The 20,900-nt window shown below is 27.3% G+C and overlaps 2 protein-coding genes across 2 annotated transcripts; one reads left to right on the forward strand and one right to left on the reverse strand.

The window, feature by feature from the left end:
- Positions 1-9,426: 9,426 nt before the first annotated feature.
- LOC132930855 (tax1-binding protein 3 homolog) lies at positions 9,427-11,622 on the forward strand. Its single transcript, XM_060996938.1, has 4 exons — positions 9,427-9,775; positions 9,890-10,018; positions 10,089-10,166; positions 10,247-11,622. Exons 1-4 carry the CDS (start codon positions 9,719-9,721, stop codon positions 10,355-10,357), a joined length of 375 nt encoding a protein of 124 aa, XP_060852921.1. The 5' UTR covers positions 9,427-9,718; the 3' UTR covers positions 10,358-11,622.
- Positions 11,620-18,197, reverse strand: LOC132928866 (mutS protein homolog 5-like). Its single transcript, XM_060993796.1, has 15 exons — positions 18,166-18,197; positions 17,309-17,429; positions 17,169-17,240; positions 16,983-17,062; positions 16,742-16,896; positions 16,070-16,230; positions 14,961-15,090; positions 14,695-14,891; positions 14,522-14,629; positions 13,096-13,323; positions 12,868-13,017; positions 12,523-12,753; positions 12,285-12,434; positions 12,141-12,214; positions 11,620-11,737 (listed from the first exon to the last, which is right to left on the reverse strand). The coding sequence occupies exons 1-15, from the start codon at positions 18,195-18,197 to the stop codon at positions 11,620-11,622; spliced, it is 2,007 nt and encodes a 668-aa protein (XP_060849779.1).
- Positions 18,198-20,900: the final 2,703 nt, after the last annotated feature.

Consider the following 20,900-nt stretch of genomic DNA (forward strand, 5'->3'; position numbering starts at 1 on the left):
TAATGAGTTTAATAAATTCACTTTTCCATATTACCGACCTGGTTGCACAATTTATTCTTTATAACAAGTTATCTGTAAATCATAAACATTTAAAATTAGCACCATAATATTTATTTTCCAAAAACTTGGAAATTTGAAAAAAAAACACCAAACACTTGAATATAGCAATAAATCCTATTATCATAATATAATAATAATTTTTCATACATATTATAATATAATAATCACTAAATTTATTTTCTCTTTAAATTTTTGTAAAATTGATTAATACGAGTATTTAATAGTAATTATTCAATTTTGTTGGTATAACAGTGATGATAAAAACTGTAAAATAATTACACTAAATTATGGATTCAATCTTAGGTTATGGAATTTAAAGGTATTATAGTTGTAAAATTATAATAGGTACCCATATTATTAGAATTTTGACTCCAACTTTTCACTTTTAGGAACTGGCGGAACTGCCATATTTTAACATCAAACATGTTACCTATTTGTATTTAGGAGCGAAGTATTTGGTATGACAAAAAAATGGTTGTGAATTAATGTAAAAATTTAAAGAAATTTTATAATTTATAAAAATAGATAAAAAAAAAAATAATGTACACAAGTTTAAATAACAATACGTCAATATACTCAATAAGATATAGGACTACGCGCGGGGTGTCCTATGGGGATCTACAGACAAATGAAATAACTTTTGTTCAAATCAATATTTTTAAAAATTTCTTTTAAATATAATTTATAAACACTTGCGCTACATTTTTGTTACACATTTTTTATTTTTTAATACCAAAAATAAAAAACTTTAAAATCAATAAAAAAAATTTCTAAAATATTTAAAATAGTCAATTTGTAATACTAATTTTTAGAAAAATTTAGATGGTAAAAATATTTATTTAAGTCAAGTGGTTGATTTTTAAAAAAACATTTAAATATCAATATTCTCGTTAAGTAAATTACGATCTAGTTTATGTAATACAATAAAAAAAATAGTTTCTTCGAATAATAAGGTCTATTTGGGACTATAATACTTTATGCATTTAATCATAATAGTACTATCTATTATTCATACATTATATTATAACATTTTGTACTATATATTTCAACATTTTATTGCATTTTATCCCACATTTAAAATATTGTGTAATTATTATGATAACGATAACACTAAAATATTATCTTTAAGTAAGATAGTCATTAATGATTAGATACCTATTTAGATTATTATTTATATATTATATAAGTAATACAATCCTGTCATTCTGTTATGTATCACGATAATAGGATAATTAAAATAGTTGTCGATACATTTATTAGAATAGGTACATTATATAAGTACACCTATATTAGTCCTCCTATAACTATATAATCAATGATAATACCTTAAATCCAACTATATAATATACATACTAGTCATACTGGTATACCTAACTATATTTATTCAAATATACTATGTACCTATTATTTCGCTATTTGTGATGTTATTTGCTGAAAAATTCTAAATTCTATTCTACATGGTTACGTCGTTACGATATCATCATTAAAAGTTTATGAGGGACTATTAAGTATCTAAAGTATCACTAATATAACAAATTTAAAAAAACAAATTTTATTTACCAAATCTTGGCTACGATTATGTAAGGTATTTAGGTATATGAGTAAACAGTATATCTACCTAAATTATGTGTAATAGTTCTGTTTGACACAATTTACAGTATTGATACATTATTTTATTCTATTTTATTATCGATATAGCTTAAGAATCTGGTTAGTGGATTTATGGATGTTTTCTCTATTAAAATAGCGCTTTATAGTTATATTATGTTAATATATTGCCTACAATTTAACGATATAGGTAGATCATGATTTATTATTATACTGTCATTAGGTAGGTACTCATAATTCATAACAATTAACAATACATAATCAATCAATACTATTTTGTAGTAAATAGTCATTACTTATACTTTAAAGGCTGTAGTACTACTATTACTTCAGCGAATTAGATGGAAACATCTAATTTTTCAATTATATTATCCAAATACGTTACAGAAATGTTTCAGGAAAATAGTGCGAACTTATCATAAACTAATAGTATTACAGGTACACTATTAATTATTAAGTAGTAATTTATCAAATGAAATTTATATTTTCTAAATATAGTTATTAATAGAATAGATATAGTTGTAAATTTATAAACAAGAGTTGTGTGACCATTTCTTATCCAAAAGGCAAGCGGATGGCTGTAAATTTAAAGCTAAATTAGTACTTATTACAATATTGATTTTTTTTTTTTTTATTTATTTATCCTTATTGAAAATAACAAGGAAATTTAGAAAATATTTCTTTCTAGTTTCTTCGTGAAGTTAGATACGTCCATTTATATTCTAATATATTGATCTAGCTAGTTTAAAATAGGTGCAAGGTGCATGTAATAACTAATAGCCTATCTAAGGTAGTAACTAGTAAGGTAATTAGGTACATAGCAAATAATTTATTATATTATGGAATTGTGATTTTCAGCCTGTGGATACTTATGATATTTGTATGGGGTATGACGTTAAGGCGAATTCCGGGGGGAGGGAGAGAAGTAAGCCAGTAAGCCACCAATAGTTTCAATCTAGATAAATTGAACAGTAAAAATTTATTTTGGAAAAATACATTTTCATGTAAACCGATAAATCGAAATTTGCATTGCTTTGGAATTTATAACTTTATACGTTTTAATTAACAATAAACATTTTATATTTATAAAGCACAATTTTGTACTTTGTACACAAATACACAATATAATAATGTCCTTAATAACATGTAATATAATACACCCAATTATATATTCTATTCAATTTTAATGAAAAATTAAAAAAATTATAATGGTATCTAAAAAAAAACCATTATTATTTCTTTTTAAAGGATTACCTAATTTACGTTACACTTTAAAACAACATGGTAGACTGCAAAAGTTCAAGAAAAAATGAAAATATTTGGGATCATTTTTCGACTAAAAACATTTTACATATATTTGCATTGGTAAGTATAGTATATACTATATAAATATATAATATATCATATGTATTATATTATTATTTACTCATATATTGTATAAATTAATATTTGAATATTATTAATTATATGGTTAATATACAGTGTTTTTTTTTATATATAGTATTTTAAATTTTAAAATTTTAACTTAAAAATTTGTTATTTTACGCATCACTAGAATTTGAATAGTACTTCTAATGTTCCTATTTTTAATATCTGTGTATAAAATGTATTTAGCCATTCTAAGTTTCATGAATTGGCGTCTTAATAATTATCATTAAAGTAGTACATATTTTACTTTTTATTAAAATATTATAAAATAATTTTAGTTATTTGTATTTTCAATACATTTAATATAAAGGCAACGTTTAATGTTAATACTCATACGTGGGAAGTATTATATTTTTAGACGCACATTTACAAAATAAATTTTGAATAATTTAATTACTAAATAATTAAACTATGTCAATGAAGACCGAATTTTCACTCCATTTTTACCTCTACGACAAGCAATTTTTACTCAAATAAACCTCAAATAAAAGATTTGCCCTGGGCATCTGAAAGTCTAAATCTGGCCCTGAATTGTGTAGAAAGAAAACAAATTCAACAAATTAAAATTTACAGTTTTATGTATATCGATCAATAAAATAACTATTAGAAAATAAAAATATATAATTAAATATAATAAATTATAATCTATCGAAATTTCTAAAAATCTTAGTAACATGTTCAAAATACCCATAGTAAATATTATAATCAAAGATCTAAAACATTTGCTTTTTCATTCACAAAACTAATATTTTAAGTGTGTATTATACGACTATACTCAATATAATTATCCACACTTTTTATATATGTAACACATTTGCAGGTACTTATGTTAACGACGTACGAAAACGCATTAAAAGCCGAATCTGTGGTCATGAAAATCGATTGCCCGGAATCTAATACATGCACGACATGCACAAAAAAACCTTTGTGCAGTTGGTCCGTCGAACTACAGGCGTGCTTAAAGACCAAACTGCTGCAAACACCGCGGAGCAACCTGATAATCCACAACGAAACACACTGTCCGTGGTTCACGGTGGTCAACAAATCTTCCGTAGCCGGCGCGTCTTTTAAATACACCGTCAGGATATTAAACGACGCGGAGGGTGCGGTAGCGGCGTTCCTCAATAGTAGTACAATCACGTGTTGTATCGAGTCCTGCGACTTCCGGGGATCGGTGATCGACGACTCCATCGTGTGCGTGGCGATACGCACGCCGCGGTCGTATTTCGCGGGACGGCGCGACCGCCTTGATCTCCTACATCTACGTCATGTTTGGCGATAAGACACTGCGGTTCGACGACGACGCCGACCACTACTACACCATCTATGACCGCGACTGCGCGGCGTCTGTGACCACTGCTGCAGCGGACGATTGCGCGACGTGCCTGTGGAACGACGCGGGCTACAAACATTAATTTGAAATTGTGTCCGACCGGCCACCCGTGCAACGGGATCGTATTGGGTGTACGACAAGCGGGACGAGGACGGCAACATGAAGTTTCGGTTTGCCGCCGACGACGATGTGGTGCGCATACGGTGCGCCAAGTTAAGCATCCTGTCGGTGCGGCCGCTGTACGCGCCGAGAACAGGCAGCGGCACCCACCGCGATGACGATAACCGTCCGAAACCATCGGATGTTGGCCGAAAATCGAACGGTGACAGTGGCGGTGGCCGGACGCCACTGCGAGGACCGGTGATGTACGACGACCGGACGATAACGTGCTCGGTTGCCGCAGTCGTCTGCATCAGTAGCCGCCGCCGCCGCCGGTCCGGTTGAAGTCGTGTACACGTCTTGGTCATCGTCGTCGCGGCGGACTACGAGGTTCGCGCTCAGATCATCGGAAAACGGTCGGTTTCGTCGATCCCGAGGACGACTAGCGTGCGTCCGACCTGCGGGCCCGCGTCCGGCGGTTCCACGTTGACGGTACGCGGCCGATTCCTGGACACCGGCAACGCCGTACGCGTATCCGTCGTCGCGGACGCCGGCGAGAAAGAGGCGGGCGAAACGGTCATCATGACGTGCGACACGGTGTCGCGCGCGACCGGCACACGATCGTCTGCCGAACCGCCGCGGCCGTCCGCCATCACGGCGATTATTTTTATAACGCGTCCGCGGGCGTGTCGTCGGCCCGAGTGAAGGTCCAGTTCGACGGCGGTCCGATCAAGTACGTGCAGAGTCCGGCTTCGTGGACGGTAGTGCGCGGGCGGTGACGCGGCCTTCGACGCGGAACAGACGTTCGCTGGCACAGTTTCGGGCGGCACGGCGGTGCCCGTGCGCGGCGTCCGTTTTCAATGCGTGGCGGACGCACAGTTTTACGTGCACGACAGGGACGGCGTCATTTACCAGCACGCCGCCGGCTGCCGCGTGGTGAACGACACGTACATGGAGTGCCGTTCGCCGGACATGCGGCACGCGACGACCCGCCGTCCACGTACCCGCGGCGTTGCCGGATTTTGGAGTTCGGCGCGCGGTATTGCGGCGAGCACCGTGCGTCCGACTTGCCGGCGCTGCAGCTACGGTCGTCCGCCATCACCGCCGTCCGCAGTCCGTTTTCGGTGTACGCCGATCCCGTTTACGTTGGTTTCGAAATCCGCGACGGCGCCGTCGTGATAACCAGCGGCCACCATCGTCCGACGTCGGGGCCGGGGCTACGCGGCTGACGACGTAGCCGTCCGTTTTCGAAACTCGACGGGCGGTTGTCGCGTTACGTCCGTGTCACGGCACGAAATCGTGTGCACGCCTACCTCCTCGACCACGGCCACTGTTCTCGACCAGCTTCGACGCGTCGCGGTGACCGTGGGCGGTGACGGAGGGTACGCGTGTGACGTGCACAAAAATGTCATCGATGTCCGAAAAGACGTCCGCGGCGGTCAGTTACTACTATTCACCGGCGTCACCTTCTCGTGTTGCAGGGGTGTCGCTATCGTTTTTGCTGCGATGCTACTAATAGCATTCATCGTAGGCGTCTTATTGCTCCGTATCGTTACTAAAAATCGGTACGTAATAAGCGCGGACACCTGAAAAAATACATACAAATGTATAATTACGATCAAATTTATCTTCCGTATCATTTATATAAATGTCATTAGTGTTTTATTTGATATATTTCGCGAGGGAACATGTCCGCGATGTGTAATTAAAAAAAAAAAAAATCAACCTCACCTTTGAGGCTGCAGGTATTTGATAGAAAATTGGATCTATTTGGTACTTAGAACAACATTCAAAAGTAATAAATAGAATTCTTTAAAATAATGAAAAAAAACTTGAGCATATAAATGTTTAACGGGAAACTAATTTAGATATAAAAATAACTCGAGTAAATGAAATAAATTATATCGGAGCATGACTTTTGACATGAAACTAAATTTTCCGAATTTTCGTTTACACATTACACATTAAAACTATCACTATAAAACTCTAACTAAACTGTCCAAACTATGAGGTTTTTTAAGAGTAAGATGTTAATGGTGATATACGAGTACACTTAAATTATTATAATATACTTTACCTTAGTTCGTTCTCACAAAGAATAAACAAGTTTGTAGTTTATTTTAATGCTTTATAAATTAAATATTATTTTTTTTAAATACAAAACGATAACTTTTTATAATTTACATTAATTGGCAATGTACAAGATATTATTATGTTTATACTGTTTATACTGTTTATAGAAGACTTTAAGTGAGTGCTAAGGCTAATTATGATAATTTATGTGATTAATAATCTTCATTATGTATTTACATAATCGATTGAAGTGTTAAATTTGAAATGTCTTTATAAATTGTTTAACATTATTGCAGTAGATTGCACAAAATTAATATAACATCTAGATTTTAAAACCAACACAACTAATTAAAGAAATAATATATTTTAATATATACTTATTCTAAAAATATGTCTAAATATTATGTACAGTTTTTTAATGTAAAGAATATAATTCGAAACTACATATTATGTATAGATCTATATGACAATTCATTTTTTGACTGAACAATATGTCTCAGTTTAAATTTATTTAATAATGTTTTGTATTTAATTAAGTACCTATAGGTAGTGAGTAGTGACTATTGACTACAGTACCTACGTCCAACGCCGAGTCACCTCATCTTCAAATTATATCATTATATATTTTATTTCATTTTGTATTACTTATTATAGTTGTTGTTACACTACACTTATTAATATATTATATTTGTAGTATAGATTAAGTTATAAATTGTTACATATTTTGTAAATTGGATTTTATTTAAGTAAAAAAAATCATTATCTCTGTATATATTATAATCACTTTTTTAGTTGTACCAATAACTTCGCCTTCATAATATATAGTAGGGGAAAAATAGATTTATCGTCGAAAAAGATATTGTAGAGTAAATTTGCACAAACATTTTTGAAAAATAGTAATACGTATGCGACTTGCTTCTTCGTGTAACAAAAAAAGTATATAAATATAATTTTTTTTAAACATTTTGTTTAAATGTTGATGAAATTAAATATTTAAATTAAAATTATCTAATGATTTTAGTTATTTTGTTGTAATTTAAAAATATTATTTGTGGATACTTGAAACTTTTAACGCATGGTATTAAATATTTATATTTTATTGACACCGAAGATCGACATCATGACATTTTCAAATGCAATGTTTTCAGTATACATTTTTTCTTACTATTGAATTACTTTAATAATAACATAATAAGTATAGAATAATAATTAATAAATTATATAATATACGAGTAATTTTATAATAATAGGTAGTTATGATAATGATTGGTACATAATTAATAATTTTGTATGTACCTATAAATTATAATAAACACAATTTTTAAATTCTTAACGGAGTGATGAATGTATCTACAATGATGTGTTTTTTTTATTTTTGTGTCTGTCATCATGTTTTGGAGTAGTAATACTAGTAATAGTGCTTTGATTTTTGACTTCAGCCCCCTTTTGAAAATGAAATTGAATCTAGTTGGTACTTGGGGGGAGTCAAATGTAAAAAACTTCAATAAGTTTTCAAAAGCGTCAGGAAAAATCCTGAAAAAGTAACGGAAAAACGGGAATTTTTACGCATAACCACTTCGACCAAGTCGATTTTTTTGATTTTGCTGTAACTCAAAAATACAAATCATTGTAAATACTTTAAATGTAATATGAAATATGTTTATATTAGCGTTAACTAATTACGATAACATTTTCAAAATATTTAGAATTTTTTTAAACTATAGGCCATTAAAATTTTCGATTTTTCTAAATTTTTTTTCTTGAAATGCCAATAAAAAAAAATTTGTTTATCTAAAAAATCTTTAAAATTTAATACAAGGTTTATTATAAGTTGTTCTTATTGTAGTAAAAAAAAAAAATCAAGAATCATTAGTCACAATTTTTGTTTATAAGCATTAAAAGTTCAAATGTTTACAAAATATGTCAAAATCACGAAAATTTGCAAGGAATTTTGAATTTTTTGACATTTTTTGATTTATATCTAAGGTTAAAAAATCCAACACAAGGTTCTCTATAACGTTTTCTTCAAATAACTGTAAAAAAAAAAACTTCAGTGTCAATATAGAAAAAATTTTATGAGCGTATGAAATTTATTTTTTTACGAAATCGAGTAAAATAACGATATATTACAATTATTTAAATATAAGTACGCCGAAGCTGCTAATCGAAGACTAAACATGGAGATGGGCGTTAATCATCCAAGTTTGTGGTCTTTTATAACGTGTCTTCATAAAGTACAGTCAGATAGAGACTTTTATTATAGTCAATTAGAAGCTGGAAATAGTCCACCTAAAAAATTAAAAAAATATATTGATGTTGATAAGAGAATTTTAAAAATCGTTCAAAATTATAAACAGAGTGGAATTTTGTCATTTTTGAGAGGGATAGCCCAAAATATTTCTGTACAGTAACTTAGTAATTATCACATTTTTAATTGTATTGTAATTTGTATTTTTTAATAACTGTTTTAGATTTTTAATTGTATTATATGTATACCCTAATATAAAATTACGAATAAAATCGCGTCCAAACGGTTGCGTCCATTTGTCCCTGTTCGTATATATATATATTCCCACATGAACCATATATCCCTAAACATAGTAATCACTAGTCAGTACTCAATCACGAATCACAACTGTCGAATCATTCGAGTCGAATGCACAGACATGTATATTATACGATTTATACGTCATGTCTGTGATCAAATGTCGAGTCTCGAGTGTGTCGATTGTAGATTATTAATATTATCTATGAATTTAACAAAACAACGTTTGATTAGTGATAAGATTTAGCAATCGTATGACGTCACCGTGATAAATTTAACAATAACATTACACTATTACTCATAGTGGTCAGTGACTGAGTGACACACTGTTGTGATTAAGTGAGTAGTCAGTCCATAGTCTATATTCTATAGCTATTAGTACAGATTTATACTTTGGTAGTTTGGTATATACTACAACTACTCGAGTTACTATAATTCTATAGTTTATTCAATGTCTCTTTTACTGTGACAACTGATAACAACATTTGTGTTGAAAGTATTAACTTTGATATTTTGAAGGGGTTTGTCCCTCAGATTTCCCATCGAGCACTGTTAATCAAAAACAATATACAATGTGTGCTAAAATGGCATTCACTCATCAACCTGGCACTGCCATGGAGTGCCTTAGTGTAAGTACCTATATTACAATTTAAAATACATTTATTACAGAGTATTAACTTTAAAGTATGTACAATTATGTGTATTAGACTTTTAAGTATATTTATTATTAACTATCATTTTAGATACCTATTACTTTAACAAAAGAATCTGCTATTGATACTGATGGTCGTGAATTATTGAAATGTGGGTTCAAAATTGGTGGAGGCATTGATCAAGATTTTAGGAAAAGTCCTCAAGGATATACAGATAATGTGAGAACTGAAATTTATTGAAAATGTAATGTATACCTAGCTTAACTATAGAACAATTTTAACTTTTAAGGGTATTTATGTAACTGAAGTACATGATGGAAGTCCTGCGTCTAGGTCTGGATTACGAATACATGATAAAATATTACAAGTAGGTACCTATTTATAGTATAAAACAACAATATTTTAATATTAATAATTGAATTAACTTTTTCTGAAATTGTGTTTTAGTGTAATGGATATGATTTTACAATGGTAACCCATAAAAAAGCTGTGGATTATATTAAGAAGCATAAAATACTAAATTTATTAGTTGCTCGAAGAGGTGTTACATCGACATAGTATATTGAAAACATGAAAAAAGTCATCCATTATTACTACATACAACCAAAGGTTATCAATAATTTAATTATTTATCCTATTTACCATAGTTGTTAGTAATTTTTTTTACTACCTACCTATTTTAAAATAAATAATTTTATTAATAAGTTTAGTTTATTTCTACTTGAACAAAGTTTTGGTATTATTATATATTTTTTAATATGGTGTATTGGTATATACCAATTCTGTTTATCAGTGTTATCTTGAATTTACCTAAATGGGATCAATTCTTTCTATTTTATTCCAAATATATAATTTATCATCACTTTTTATTATGAAAAAATATGTTTGTTTGTTGAAATTTGATATATTAAAATTATAATAATGTTATTATTATATTTTTAATATAGTTTTGTTCATTTCAAAACTATTCTTTAATGTTATCATGTATTATCCCTGTGGGATCAATTCCTAATATTATATTTCAAGTATATAATTTTACCAACACTTATAAATATATATTTTTTTCTTTTGTTTGGGATTTTACGTGTTATAATAACGAAATAGAATGAGCTTAGTTTATACTTATTTATTTCAATAAATAAAATAAAGTATACTAAGTCTTTGATTATAATTAGAAAAGTTTAACAATTTCTAATACATTTTGATTTAATAAAATATAATACATACATCATGTAGAGTTGCAATTTTGAATACATTTTCTGTTTGAAATCAAAAACATTATATTTTAATTAATACTTAATCTATATTATATAAATTCTAAAATAATTCCAAATGTCTTTAATTAAGTTAATTTGTTATCATGACTTATATTATTATTATTAAATTGTATATTACTGTTCAGATGTTTAGGTATATTTGTTATAATTTAACAAATATAAATATAATTATATTTCTACACTTTAATAAGTTACCCAGTATACATTTTAATGAAAACATTTTTATACATATATTTTTATTTGTAGTATTAACAATATTTTAAATGTATGGATAAAACTTAGTAACTTAAAATCATTAGTATCCAGTGTTTAAATATTATGTTAAAACATATTAGACTAGTAAAATAATCCTATACTATGAACAGTCCCGTCCAATGTTTTATAGAATTAATATAATAATATATAGTTATTAGTTAGTAAGAAATAGATATAAGCTTGAATTAAATTTCATATGTTAATATTCCAATTGTTTTTACATTTTATACTAATATACTGTACGTTGTTAAAGTTTGAATGAGGTAAATATAACAAAATTATTAAGCTTTATTTGAACATTTTTGGATACCTTATATTTTCCATATCATCTACCAAGCCTTTAAAAGCACCATCTGTTATTTTGTTTTGCATTAGTTCGAGTGCTTTTTCAATAAAATGTTTTCTCCTAATTAAACAAAGAAAGTTGCTCATTAAAATAAAATGCATATTGAATAAGGTGAGTAATACATTTTCTTGAAATTCTACCTCACACACATATCTAAAAATTCTGTGTTTAGACATTCATTATATATGTACTTTAGTGAAAACTATATTCCTAACTTGTACATAATAAAACTTTAATTTACATGAACATCTGTAATGTAATTTCTTATTTATTATAGTAAAGTTATAGATATAATGAACCATTAGCTCCGGTTACAATTATTGGTTATAAACTTATAAGTTATAACATTCTACATAACTAAAATTGGACAGGCATCTATCTATTTTATAAGATTTTGAATATGAATAATATAAATGTTAAGCTACAAGTTATATTTTGAATAAAACTATTTTCATAACAATACCTATAAAATAATTTATATCTGAGGTTTTCTGTCATTGGACTTATACATTCATTTTGTTGAATAGATAGAAGAACCTAAAACATAACTTAATTTATACTTCGATAATAATTAATAATTTACAAGTTAATAAATATTATTTTATACTTCAGTAGCTCTCTCAACAATAGATGTTGGTAAACCATTTTGTTCTGCTATAGTGTGAGCCATACTCATATTTTGGTTTTTTATTTGATCGATTACTCTATATAAGCATACTATTTTTGAGCATTCTATTGTGTAACTCATACTTAGATACTACATAGAAAACATTTATTTAAGAAACTAGTTAAATAATTCCTTTAATTTGTTATATTATTCAAACAGTTGATTATTATTTACTTACTTTTATATTGTCATTTAATATATCTTTATTTATAATCTGTTGAAGAAGATGTGGCAAAGAATGAAAGTGAGTTGAAATAATGATGTGAGGCAATAAATGTAATGGTCTATGCACAAAATGACTAATACTTGATAGTAGTAAAGCTATTCCATTGATTTCAGATGTACCTTTTCCAAATTCGTCTATTATTACAAGAGATCTACATGTCGATTCATTTAATGCTACTGACATCTATTTTTTATTTTAAATAAATCATATAATTCAATTATTTTCTTTTTGATTTAAATAGATTATTTTAGGTTTATATTTATTTTTCATAAATCTTGTTTAAATGTTGGTACTAACTTGTTTTAAATCGACCATAAAAGCTGACATTAAAGAGCTAACTGATTCAGTTGATTGAATTCTAGTATGAATATGATCTAATATACTTATTTCTGTGTGCTCTGCTGGTACATAACATCCAATATGACATAGATATGATATTAATGCTACCTATTAATATATAAAAATATGAAATAATGAGCTTATTAGGAAAAAATAAATTCATAAGATTATACAAAAATGTTGGACCTGCTTTAAATAAATACTTTTTCCACTTGAATTAAATCCTGTTATAATTTTGATAGATTGATTTGTTTTTGAAGAATGATAACTGTTTGGTACAAATTTATCCACATATTTTTCTTGTAAAATATGTCGACCATTAATTATATTTATTATACAGTGTTCTTTAGGAAGTACATTAGGTTTTATTAATTTTAAATCTTTAGCAACATCAGCAAAACCTATTAAACTAATAATTAATTAATTGATTAATTAAATATTATTATACATTTTATACTTTGTTTAAAAAACTCATGTATATGATATAATTAATACTAATCATTGAAGTGATACATTTGGGTGGTTTAAACAAAATAATATTTTAAAAATCTTGTATTGATACATTACAAAATGTAGATTTATTATGAAAATATTTTAATTTTTTGTATCAAACATACCAATCTAATTCAGCAATTAATCTTAAAATTAAATGTAGATCGCTTATCCAGTGTTGTATAATAAGCTCTGATAGTTTTGTCATTATTTGAATTTCTTCTTGAATAATACTTGATTCAATTTCACCAAAATATTTATCTAGTTCTAATTTATAAACAATTTAATAAGCTTAACGCATAATTACTAGTTTTTGTAATGTTGTTGTAAGAAATTTACATGTATATCACTGGTACTGTAAATAATCTACCATAAACTATACACAAATTAAAACTTTATTAATTATTAATTAAAAAAAAAAAGGTTAGGTAATTATATTTTTTTATATTAGTTATAATTTTGCAGTATATATTTTGGTAAATTGTATTTTATATTTAGTATTTAATCAAATTTATCGGCTTGTGGGTTTAGATTATGTAGAATAAATAAATTAAGGTAGATATCTTATGATACCGTTACCCTAATTTAGACTATAATATAGTCATTGCTCATAGGTGTAATTATGAGAGTAGTCAAATATCCATCAAGTTCCCCTGTGAATACTTGTGCTATAAATCAGGAAATTAATAAGTTTGGGTGTATGTATTTATCAGTTAAGGTACTATAGTGTGCTTATAATAGGAAAAAGGGGAAAAAACATGTTAATTGGCTTCCCTTGCCATGAAGGTTAGTCATGCCTTTTTATATAGTTTATAACAGGGATGACAAATCCATGGCACGTGAAAAATTAAAATATTTTTATAAACCAATTATCAACGAATTAGCATCAAGTTTTAAACAAAATATCACATTAAGAAAATAAATAATTAACAAAGTAATGTTATTATATTATTTACCTAAACTAACCGTTTTTATAGTAATGCATTAATTATACAATAAAATTACAATAATTTTTTTCTTAGAATGTTGAATAATAATAAATATTATACACAATATTTTTCATGGCTCGAAAAAAAAGGTTATTTTTGGCACGTAGCGTTTAATTTAAATAATTAGCCACCTCTAGTATATAAGCTAATAATAAAAACCAAATAAACATTAAAATACATGTACTATACAAACCATAACATCTTGAAGTTTTGTAGTACACATTGTCTGTCAGATGAAACTAAAATCAATACAAAGATATTCTATATTTTAAACAATTCACTGCGTTAATAAATAATAATATACCTTAAATTCTAAATTTTGGATTTTATAATCATTTTCAGTCATCGCATTAAAAGGTTTCCAAAATGGAAGACACAATAAAAATCCAATTTCTGGCATTTTACAAATTGAACACTCATTAATGTACGAAGGTAAATCTTGTAGTTCTTTTAATGTAATTTCATCCAATAGTTCAGATATGTTTTCAATTTTTGATTTTTCTATAAAATAGTATCTATCTATTAACAAAACTTAAAAATCTACAGGTTATTATAAAAATGATAATATACTTTCATCGAGTTCTGGTATGAATCCTGATTTCACTACAAATCTATCTTGTATAGTGGATTTTTCAAAATCAATTATACATGACATAGAATTAACCATAGTATAAAGACTATCTTTTAATGTTTCTTTAATCTATAATTTTATTAGACTATTAAAGGTACAAAACTATAATTTAAACTACGTAATAGCTCAATAAAATAATTAAGTACATCGTAAAACATTAAAAAAATAATGATAAGTACCTAATTTAAAAATCTATAACATACCTTTGTAAAAAATGTTATTTGTTCAGAATATCTTTGACAAATTTCTCCAATTGTTACAGCATTTATAACTGTCTAAAATTGAAATAGGTAAATAGGTAATCATTATGTGTGGTTTGTAAAATATAAATTGTATTTATTTATTATATTATATTTAGCTTGAATATTTAAAATATACATATTTACTTGATATAATAATTTCCATTGGTACATTGAAGCATTACCGCTATTCATTTTTACTACGGTAGACTAAAATTATTATATTAAAAATATAAAATGTTATTTTATTAATGCATGATAAAATTCTAGTTTTAAAAAAAATAATTGTACCTAATGTTATATTTTATAATACACAAAAGTTTAAATTTATCTTCACTGTATATATTATACTTTATACACTTAAATACTAAATTTTATATTTTTATAACTGGTACAATTATCTTTAAACAGATATATTAAAAATATTAAGGTAATAAAGTACTTACTAACACACAACGGCAATGTTTGATACAATTAATCAATGATAGTATTACATTTTCATTACAAGGGTTTATGCAAAATTCTATAAATTCATGTCTATATTTTATAATATCAAGGTTTTTAGTAGGTTGGGCTAAAATATTCTTTAAAAACTTTGAACCCATAACTGAGTTACACCGATTCAATAAACTAAAAATGCTTGGGCCTTCTTTAGTTGAATTTTTGGTCCATTTGTATATAGAAGGGTGTTCATGTGCAGAAAATATTTGTAATGACTCATATGTACTAATACCAAGCCAAAGTAAATTATCCATGTTAAGAATTCTAAATGACATTATTGTGAAGTTGGTTGGTAAATTAAATTTTACCAATGGAGTATCCAAGAAATGTAATAATGCACCCAGTGCACATACAGCTAATTCTTGAGTGAAATCAACTAAACTACGTATATAAAGTTTGCGGGATTTTTCATTTTTTGGAGCAGACGCCAATGACATGGATAAAATTAATTGCTCACATGTTTTAAACTCTAAAAATAAAAGTAGTATACTTTATTCAATATATTTATTTAAACAGAAAAATCTATTTTTAATAAATAGATTAAACTAATATATATGTATTATATAGGTATACAGTTATTTTATTAATTGTAGTATAAAAAAAAATATGCTTATACCTCACTGCCCTTTTTATATTATTAAATTTGTGAAACAACTTTTAATTTAAATATTATTTATGTGTGGAAATTTAATCAAACCATTACAAAGATTAATAGTTGAATAAGTTATAATATGTAACTTTATGTATATAGTATATTATATTCTAGTTGTTTTACTCAATTCCATCCAAGTAACAAATTAGTTCTTATAAAAATATGTTGTGATATATACATATCATATATATTAATACATATTGTAAATGTATATCATTTTAATTTAATATCAATTTAATGTATCATTTTTAATACATATATATTACTTTAAACTATCAATTATAGATGGGTATAGGTTAATAAATACTCATAATATATAGATATTTACTAAAAAATTGTTTGGGTAATATATGCACTTTTTCATCTGATTTATAATCATCAATATTAGTTGGACTAGAATAGATATTTATTTCGCCACTATGAGCTAATTGCTTAATAATTTTTAAAAAATGTCCATCTTGTAAACTACATACTATAATATTTCTGTTATACAAATATTAATATTTTAATTGAGTAGGCACTTTTATTAAATATATTAAATAATAAATTAATAAATTAATACAACTTACACAGGTCTAACTTGCATAAATAAAGCATTCAACATTTTAAAGTCTAAATTACTTTCTATGATATCATGCAAAACTTGAACCTTAGCACAATTTTCAAAATAATAAATATATATTATTATAAATACTAAATATAGATATAAATTATGAATAAAAAATAATTTATTAATTGATTAAACTTTTGATTACTTCAGATAATTGAGTATTATAAGATGCAGCTCCCAACATACCATTTTTCCAATAAATTGAAAGAAATATATCCTAAAATTCAAATAAAACCAAAAATAAGTTTGAAAACATTATTAAATATTAGCTTTTATTATAATTACTGCATCATCGGTGTTTAATGTAATATCACAATGAGATTTGTTAATGTTATTTGCGTCACTATACTTTGAATAATCTACTGACGAAAAATCAATAGAACAGGTTGCACTTGTACTTAGATCCCTAAAAATATGAAATTTTATAAAATTGATAAAATATTTTTCCTTTTAGTTGAAGTTAGGTGGACTAATAAAGCAGGTATTTTTGTATTTTAAAAAAAAAATTTTAAGCACCAAACTTAAGTTACAAGAAATAATAGTGTTATAGCTTTTTTACTGCACTAAAACGTCTAAAACATAGGTATAATGTAGCATGATAATCGATACCTAATTTTAAGTAAAAAGAGTATTTATTAATATACAAACTATGATAAATCTACCGTACAACAAACATCAAATATTTTAATGTAATATTTTAGTCATTGTTATTTTTTTATAATAAACAATATTATTCAAATTTATTGGTAATTAGTAATTACTTATAAATAGGAATACAGCTATTATTAAAACGTACATTTCGACCTTACTATTTAGTCCCCGTCAAAAAACTGAGCTTACTGACGTTTTTTTTACAGCCTGCAAATATAAAGATAGTGCATATTTTGGTCCCAGAAAGGTATAAGACTTTTAGCTGAGGCGAATATTAACTGTTGGGTTATGTTTGATCCCCGTTTTTAAATCATTTTTTTTATTAATTTCCTAAAAATAGTAATATAAAATGAAAATTTAAAAAAAATAATATATAAATAAATTTAATTTTTCACTTTTTCACTTTTACGAAAATGATAAACAATTATAACAAATAATTTTAAGTTTAATCATATCCCACAAAATCTAATTCATTTTTACGCCCAACTCACCCACTCATCAAAATATAAAATATTTTCATCATTATTCTTACATTTGTTACAGTATAAAATTATTTTCTTTTCTTTAAAATTAATACATAGGTACATTTATTATTATTATTTTTGATGAAATAATGGACTAATATCGAATTCATTTCCAAACCTTATGGTTTATATTGTTTTATTATCAAAGAATTTTATAAAACTAATGATTTTAAAAACTAGCCGACAAATATCGTCAAAATACACATTGGATTAAACGATCTATGACTAGTAACTCTTGGGAACCAAATATTCTATCTTAATAATCTATGGATAATTTCAGATTACTAAAGATGATGAACTGATGAAATACTTAGATAACGAGACACGTATTCCTTTTCTGTCCCGTGTGAACACATGATTTAACGCTATGTACCTATTTCAATATAACTGCACGATTCCTTTTGTTCATAGTAGTGAGCGCCGATCGGCCACAAATTATCTCATGTTCAAGAGTTCGAGGCGCTCAAGTTAAACAAAATATAGGTAATAGGTAATATTATAGTATTATATAGTATATATTTTGGTGATACACGAAAATGATCATATTAAAAATAAAAATCATATTTCTCAATGACAGGGTCACAGGGATAGTGAACCTTTCAGTACCCGGGTGTTAAATAAAAAATATTGATTGAATTTTATTTTCTCTCCGTGTCAACTAATTTAATCTTCTAAAACAAAAATTAAAAACTTCAAATCACCTAAAATAAATAGCATTAAAGACACCCCTATAGATTATACATTTGTAAATAAATTTATTTAAAATTTAAAAAAATAAGCGGAAAAAAAATTAAAATACACGCCATAATTCATGTAAAACAAGCTACTTTACAAGAACACGAGACTACAGTTGTTGTAGGTACTACACTATCTGTCCACTTACAAGATAATTTTTTTTCGTAGATAATTAACCAATTTATAAACTTCCACGAAAGATTAAATAAAACTGAAAGTACACTCCACCAAAAAATCAACGGCAAAAAACAGTCTTATCCCGAGAGGACCAATCAAACAACTAAAAAACTAACACATATTACACAAATATAATTATTATAAAATTATATTTAGCACTTAAAAATCTTATAGGTAATTGTTAAAGACGATTTCCCATTTTCCCATGTATAACAATACCTATATTGTAAATTAGTAATTTTGTAAAAATATATAGAAATACATATAGTATACACAATATATTAAAATAACAATTAAAATGAATAAATAAATAAAAAAAATAACTTGATGACTTTTTTTTTATTGTTCAACTTAGAACATCAAAACAAATAATCTTTTTGGATATTTGTTGAAATAACAATAACAAAAATCCCTCAATTAAAATTAAATAATTCATATGGTCACACTCCATCACTCATCAAGAACATTTTTCAGGATCTTGGACTACATTTTTACTGGTATATATTTTATTGTTAGGTATCCATGTATTTAAAAGTTTATCTTTTAGGCAATATTGAACTATTATACTTACATTTCAAATGAAGAATGTTACATTAAAAATAAAAATATTCATTAGTATTTTTATTTTTAATTACATAAAATAACTTAATATATTATTAAGTAAGTTGCTGCTCTGATTTAATATCGAGGCAACAGGTAGTCAGAATTCAGAATAGATGCTAACTTTTAACTTTTAACTAATAACTAATAAGTTATAATTATAAACCGTGGAGTACACAAGTAAAAAATATTTTAGACTTAAATGCACAGTGCCTTCGTGTAACGTTCCCTAAATAATGAATGCCAACATTGTTCATAAAATCTTCTAACATAACAGTGCCTGCTATTTTAAGAACAAAATAATGTCACGAAGAATATTTTACTATGCAGAATAGTAATATAAATAATAATAGACAAGAATTAAGCTTTGTATTTACAAAACAATTTTATATAGTAACTAGTAAGTACTACAGAACACAGATAAAATGAAGATTGAAATATATAATATGTATAGGTACCTAAATTAGGTATCCGGTGAATTGGTCGCCAGGTTAATGGTTAATTGATCGCCGAACGAACTTTTTTAGTTTTTTTTTGGTAAATATTCTTATTTACTTATTTTTAAATAACGGATAGTTAGTCCAATTTACAATGCGGTCAACAGATATATAACAATTAAAACTCACACTTGGATTCATATGCAAGAAAAGCCATACAAGTGTTTTATTTGCAATAAATCATTTTCTCAAGCATCAACTTTAATTACTCACAAAATTATTACACTAGATTTAATAATCTTACAGGAAATAAAACATTAAAATTAATTTTGAACAATATTTTAAAAAAGTTGATAACATTTTTAAAACGACTCGTGCAAATTGGATCATTTTAACTCACATTTGCATATAATTTATAGTGGTTATGAACTTTTAATTTATAATAGTAAATAATATAAAAATTAAAAACAATGTTTGTACTCTGTAGCTTAACTTTTAAAGTGACTAATATATAAATTATATACTTGATTATACAAATCTTAAGAAATTAGGTAGTTACACATACCATATTGTTCTGTAATATTAAAAGTACCTCAACTATAGCATATAATATAGAAATCTATTTATATATTATATAGTTTATGATAACACATTTTTAGTGACTATATGAACACTAAACTTGTGAAAACTTAAAATGTGACGGAGATGGTTATACCTTATACGCAGCTCATTGTCTAATAAATTGTATTGGAC

Source organism: Rhopalosiphum padi, chromosome 4 (genome assembly GCF_020882245.1).
Source record: "Rhopalosiphum padi isolate XX-2018 chromosome 4, ASM2088224v1, whole genome shotgun sequence".
NCBI lineage: Eukaryota > Metazoa > Arthropoda > Insecta > Hemiptera > Aphididae > Rhopalosiphum > Rhopalosiphum padi.

Coding starts and splice junctions, on each gene's coding strand:
- LOC132930855 (XM_060996938.1), top strand. CDS start 9,719: ATGTGTGCTAAAATGGCATTCACTCATCAACCTGGCACTGCCATGGAG. Junction 9,776..9,889: donor CTGCCATGGAGTGCCTTAGT/GTAAGTACCTAT, acceptor CTATCATTTTAG/ATACCTATTACTTTAACAAA. Junction 10,167..10,246: donor TACATGATAAAATATTACAA/GTAGGTACCTAT, acceptor ATTGTGTTTTAG/TGTAATGGATATGATTTTAC.
- LOC132928866 (XM_060993796.1), bottom strand. CDS start 18,197: ATGATGAAAATATTTTATATTTTGATGAGTGG. Junction 17,063..17,168: donor ATAATACTCAATTATCTGAA/GTAATCAAAAGT, acceptor AATTGTGCTAAG/GTTCAAGTTTTGCATGATAT. Junction 12,754..12,867: donor TTATGGTCGATTTAAAACAA/GTTAGTACCAAC, acceptor AATAAAAAATAG/ATGTCAGTAGCATTAAATGA.